This window comes from Vipera berus (genome assembly GCF_964194415.1).
Source record: "Vipera berus genome assembly, chromosome: Z".
In the NCBI taxonomy this organism is placed as follows: Eukaryota; Metazoa; Chordata; class Lepidosauria; order Squamata; family Viperidae; genus Vipera; species Vipera berus.
In genome coordinates, this window is record NC_138205.1 from 12,030,929 (window position 1) to 12,037,229 (window position 6,301).

Genomic DNA, 6,301 nt, shown 5'->3' on the forward strand with positions numbered 1-6,301 from the left:
CCGCTTGGAAGAAGTTACGATTAATTTTGGGGAGGAAGATTTTTTTTCTTTTATCCTGATTTTCAAACTAGTTTACATCCCTCGGTTTCCCCCAATGGTCTCTCATACAAGTCCTAACTCATTCTAGTCCTGCTTAGCATTTGAGATCAGCGAGGTTGGATTAGAATTAACAAGAATTCCCACAGAGGCAGAAATTCATAAATTTGCTGCAGTGAGAGTGCATATGATAACTTTTTTGATAACAAATATGAAACTATGGGCTTGCCTATTCACCTAATTTCAGTAGGCACCTAATACATGGATCACATAGTAATGAAATCCTTTAAAAATTATTATTATGATCAATGACCAGGAAAGTCACATTTTCTGGGTGGGAATTTTATAACTGTTTTCTCCTAATACAATATGTCAACTTACCTTTGCAGCAAACCCTAAGTAGTTTGCAAATTGGTAACAGGAGAAAACAAAGTTCTGTGACTTTTTCCTTATCTAAATGTAGCTCAGAGTTCACCTCACTTTTTGCAACATGATATTAGAGGAACGTAGTTCTTGAACTTACTGGTGTGTCTGCCTTGCAGGTTAACCAAAATATGGGTCTATTTACCTACTTCAGCCTTTGTTTCATTGCACTCCTGATTGCCAATCCTTTCTTGGAAGGTGAGTCTCTGAAGCCAAGTCAACTTTGTATTCACAGCAAACAAGCTGGCTGAATAATAGTGGTCTCTACACATTTCCACACTATCCATATGGTCAAATAAAATTTTCTTTCTTTAAGAGAAGGCAATAAAAATACTCATTAAATGCCTGTTTTGTCTATCCTTGTGTCTCTGTGCAGCTGAAGCTGACACCTGTGCCAGAGAGTGGCTGCAAAATCAGGGTAACTGTTACGCGTATTTTGATCATAAATTGACCTTGCAAGAAGCTGAGGTAAGAAACATTTCTTATCAGTGCAGATCTATCTGATATATAATTCATGCATTTAGGTTTAGTGGAGTCTTCCTCCATATCACTCACTAGTGCAGAGCAAAGAACTCAAATGTTGATCACGTACATCATTGCTGAATGATCTGTGAGCCATGAGCCACTAGTGTGTTCTTAAGACTTCACTGTGGCCTCCACAAGGATAATGGAAGAATTTTAGAGTCATTGGTCCCAGGTTTTCTGGATAGCTGGTGGTGATAAGGACATGACGGTATGGAAAGGGGACGAAGAGATGGGGAACGGGGAAAATATAGCTTCACTACTTTCCCTTCAACACCCCATGTTCAAACAAGAATGCTTGGACTTTCTTCCTTTCATCTGGCAGCAGAATTGTCCATGACAGAGTTCAAAAAAGTTAGAATGGTGGCTGCACAAATGACATAAAGCTCTGCCTCTTTTTCATGTGCATCGTGTGTGGTACATGTAAACAAAGAGCAAGGCTTTGATTGCATGATTCGGCTGCCTCTTAATCTTTTTTTTAATATCCCTGTGAACATACCTATTTTAGCCTTGGGAGGTTTTAGATAACTGAACAGGAGATAAAATCAACTATAACCTCATAAATAAATCCTGCAGGTTTCCATTGCTATATATGAATTCTACCTTCATTGGTAGATTTTCAAGCATCTTGCTTAAAACTAGCAATGGCATCAAAAAGGCAAGGAAATTGTTCAGAGTGACTTGTGAATTAGCCACATTATGTACAAAGGGAATAGCCTATAAAAAGCATATATGCTCTAGGTTGAGAAATACTGAATAGTCTCTTGTTATTTATGATTTCGATAGAGAGATGGTGGGAAAGCTTAACAAGGTAGAGATGACCTAGATCCGTGGTGGTGAACCTATGGCACAGGTGCCACAGGTGGCACACAGAGCCCTCTCTGTGAGCACGCGTGCCGTCACCCTAGTCCTAGGCCTAGGCCTTCAGCTGGGTTTTATAAAACCTTTTCGCTTTAGGTCTCCGCTGCCATGTGCAAAAAAAGGTTCAATCAATCAATCAATTTCAACTTCTCGCGGGGAAAAAAAAAGTTCTCACAAAGTTGGAATTGATTGATTGAACTTTTTAGTCCCAGCCAGTCTGCCGTTACTACGGCAGCCACACCTACCCAATGGGCCATGCCCACCCAATGGGCCACACCCACCCAAACGGCCACGCCCATCCAGCACCCAACGAAACATAAGTGGGTTTTGGGTTGCAGTGTGGGCACTCGGTCTCTAAAAGGTTCTCCATCACTGACCTAGATGGTGGATGGGAAAGCAAATAATACCCTAGAAGGCATCAGTGAAATTCAAAATGATCTCAGTGAAATGCAATGAAAGTAATAGAATGTAATTTAATAGTGAGCTTACAAAGTTTTTCCCTCAGGAAACAAATGTACAATATAGGCTGGAGATAACTGTATTGGTGAAAAAGTGTTGGAATAGCTGATTGCATACAGAATATAATCAGTAAGATGGTTGGGAAAAAGAAATAGGCAACATCATTTTATGTTGACAGAAGCATTGTTTCCAAATAACAAGTTGTTCCTTTTTATTTGGCTATGATGATCCTGTATTGAGAACTAAACTCCTGTTCTGAACACCACATTTTAAAAAGGATTTAGATAATCTGGAAAAGCTTCAGAAAATGTAATGAGGATAATCAGTGGACTAAAAACTTAACCTTATGGAGAAAGAATGAAGGAGATGTCATATTCAGCCTTTAGACAAGAAGACTACAGAGGGCAAAATTCTTCAAATAACTGAATCACATAGAGGACACTAAGACATGTTCACTCTCATTTCAGAGTGTAACTGGATTTGAAGGCAGATTCCAATTCAATGTTGGGAAAAACTTCCTAATAAAGTAGTTAGATATGGGTGCCCGTGACCCAAACCTAGAATGATGATGGATTCTGTTTAATTGTGTTTCTGATTGACGGCCCTCTTTCAGGGTTGTGTTCATTTCGATTCTTGCCCTGGGTAGAAAGTTGGACATTATGGCTTCAGGGATAAGAATTGATCTGACAAACTGATGATACAATAACAGTATTGTTCAATTCATTAACATACATTCTTCAGTGTAGGCATTTTACTATCCCGTGTATATTAAAATTGACAAACAAAATTGGATAGGCTTTTGCTATATTCCAATGTTGCATATGAAAGATTATCAAGAAGATTATCTGCTTTTCTCTTCCTCTAAACTTGCAGATTGAGTGCCAGAGCTATGGCCGTGGAGCTCATCTCGCCTCTATCCTCACCAAAGCTGAGACTCTTCTGGTGGCTGAGCATATCTCCACTTATCAACGGGACGTAAGCAATGTCTGGATTGGTCTTCATGATGTCCGCCAGGTGAGCTTCTCTTCTTCCATTTGGAACAGTATGTGACTATGCCATTCCAACTTTTCTCAATCATTTTTCTGATTAAATCCCAATAATTTCTCAAATTAAGTTGTAGTTTCTATAAGTGGTGTGTAGGAGGGAAAAAAAATACAGAGGCATAGATATAATCTACCTCAGTAGACAATAACTGTGGTAATATTGAAGCTTTCATGCTTGCAGTGTTGGTCACTAAGTGGCATTGAGAAATAAGAGGAAAATAAATCAGCAGAATCTGAAGATTTATTCTTTCTTTCTGAGGGGATGGTTATTTTTTAAAAGCAAATCACCATTTGCAAGATGCTTTGGATATTACAAAGCTAACTACTACAGCAATTGTGGAGACCATTGTCTATTCCAGGCATGTCAAATTTGTGATGTCATGTGACATCGCTTGATGTATCGGAACTTTTCCCCCATTGTCGGCAATGGGGTAGGTGCAGTTTCAGCATGACACATCTGGCCCGCTGGCCGGCAGTTTGACATTTCTGGTTTATTCTATTCACCGTAGTCACTACCTAGGCATTGCTTACAATTGACCACTATTTGTAGCCACTGTCTACTCTATTTGCCATGGTCACTACTGAGGCATTGTTTATAATCAACCACTATTTGTAGCCAATCTTTGTAGCTTTCCTGATCAAGAGTCTGTTTACTTCCTTGTCCATATTATCTGCTTTGTCTTTGTTCAACAGACCGGAAGATGGAGGTGGGCTGATGAATCGACTTATAACTACAAGGCCTGGATGAAAAATCAGCTAGACAGTTATGGTAATGCTGAGCACTGTGTGGAGCTGAGACTTTCTACAGGTAGGCCAATGATTCTCATGGCTGAGAAATAAACAGAAACTTGACCATCCAGTCTTCTCACTGAATTTCCTGATGGTTGGCAATGTTCAAAGGTTGGTTCTGACCTTATCAGTTTAATAAACAGGATGGCACTTGGTTAGGTTGGAGACATTTTACAACTTAGTGGACCATTACAATACGATACGATAATCTTTATTGTCATTGTCCCATACAGAACAACGAAATTGAAAAATCCACGTCAACCCCTTCTGCTTCTACCTCCAGCTTCTGTAGAACAACATTTCCTGACGGCTGTAAATAACCCGACCTAACAAACCCTGTTTCCAAATCAAAGAACTCTCAGCCGCAGCGTCTACACGCGCCGCCATCTTTTCTCATTATGCTCAGATTTATAAGATAGTTTCATCCTACACATTTTTTTTGCTGAGTATTGTGGCTACCAAGTTAAAACTTGAAAAGGTCTTTTTTCTTTCTTCCCTCAAAAATTTGTACAACTGTATTTGGTAATACATGTTAGTGTAAATTTTCTGGTTCATTGACAAAAATAATTACCCTGAGTTGGTGGAATGGGACAACTCGGCACAGCCAACTTGCTGTAGCCTACTTGTCATTGCCAACTTTCCACAGCCAAATCCCAATGGCCAACTCACCAGGGTCAACTTGCCTTAGGATAATTGAACAACTGAATTTAAGCATTTAAAATAATTAAAACTATTTTAATTTTTGTCATTCACATTTAATCACCCTTTGCATGCCTTCTTTAATGATTCAATTCAACCATTTATTCGATATTACTGTAACTCTTGTCCTGTGGCGAGTTGTCCTAGACTCATGGATTGGTCATGTATTTTTCAGAAGTTGTGTCAGCCAACCTAGTGAATATTCAAGGAAGTATAATGGTTCTACTTCTAAATGTTCTAAATGGCTGTTCATCTCAAGGACATTTCATCTATATATCTTCAAAAATGAATGGCTAGGGCAGAAATATCAAATATCTTGTTTTTTGTGTTTTAGGTTTTAAAGAGTGGAACGATTCCCCATGCCAGAAATAGAATGCCTACATCTGCAAGCATGAGCTGTAGAGATGTCTGAAGTCACTGCTTGTGGAGATGCCATTGGATCGAATGATGATAAACCAGGTTACCTTATGGATCCCTCTTTTATGCCATTCATTATCACTCTCTACCCTATAGGATGGAAGTCCAGCTCTTATCTAACCCCTTTCAAAATCCAGTCTCAGAAGAGTTGACTTGGATGTCTCCTTCTTCTTGTGACTCTTATCAGCCACAGTGTCATGTGATTAAACACATTCTAATGCTTATATAATTCTTGCTGTATTGTTCTCTTTATTGAACAAGAGGGGACAACTTCTTTGATGCTTCAACTGAGCTTGTTTACTCAGAATGTGAGTGGACCAGGTGAAAGAAGGCAGGTTCAAAGATAAAATGGGTGGAGTCACAGCAGCAGCTTCTGTGCACAAGTTTAACGTGGATAGGATGGCTGTCATGGCATCACGTTTGAAGCCATGCTATCTTGTACTTGTTTTGACTCCTCCTGAGGACACTGTTGAACTTGTGGAAAAAAGAAAGCAGAATAGAAATATTTTCTAAATTGAATTGATGCATTACCCAAAATTAGTGGTCAGGTTATATCCTGCAGATCTGGGAGAAGGGAATTCAAGCTTTAGCACACAGAACTACTCAAAGTTTCAGATATTTTTGCCAGCATTGCCTGAATAGTTTGTTCTTCCAGTTAAAGACACATTGTTCAGGATAATTTCATGTACTATATCCACAGACCCAAAGTATTCTATCCTTAAGAAGTGAGCCTTGGAACATAAATAAAACAGTATTTGTGCAGTTTACATCTGCTAAATATTAGAAATTTAAATAAATATTAAATATTAGATAGTTCACCAATCAACTTTCTCTTTTTCTTCCTAACTCTTGGATTTTAGAAATCTAGAATGCTAGGAGCAGGATTTTTTTTTATTTTTTGCCTTACAGGTAGTCCTCAATTTATGACCACAATTGAGCCCAAAATTTCTTTTGCTAAGCAAGACAGTTGTTAAGTGAGTTTTGCTCCATTTTAAGACCTTTCTTGCCACAGAGGTTAAGTGAGTCACTGCAGTTGTTAAGTTAGTACATGG

The 6,301-nt window shown here is 38.8% G+C and overlaps 1 protein-coding gene across 1 annotated transcript; it reads left to right on the top strand.

Annotated features, from left to right (window-relative positions):
- Nucleotides 1-590: 590 nt before the first annotated feature.
- LOC308677674 (C-type lectin-like) lies at nt 591-5,462 on the top strand (the record flags this gene model as incomplete). Its single annotated transcript, XM_081344289.1, has 5 exons — nt 591-657; nt 836-927; nt 3,175-3,315; nt 4,038-4,152; nt 5,167-5,462. The coding sequence occupies 5 exons, from the start codon at nt 591-593 to the stop codon at nt 5,202-5,204; spliced, it is 453 nt and encodes a 150-aa protein (XP_081200415.1). The 3' UTR covers nt 5,205-5,462.
- Nucleotides 5,463-6,301: the final 839 nt, after the last annotated feature.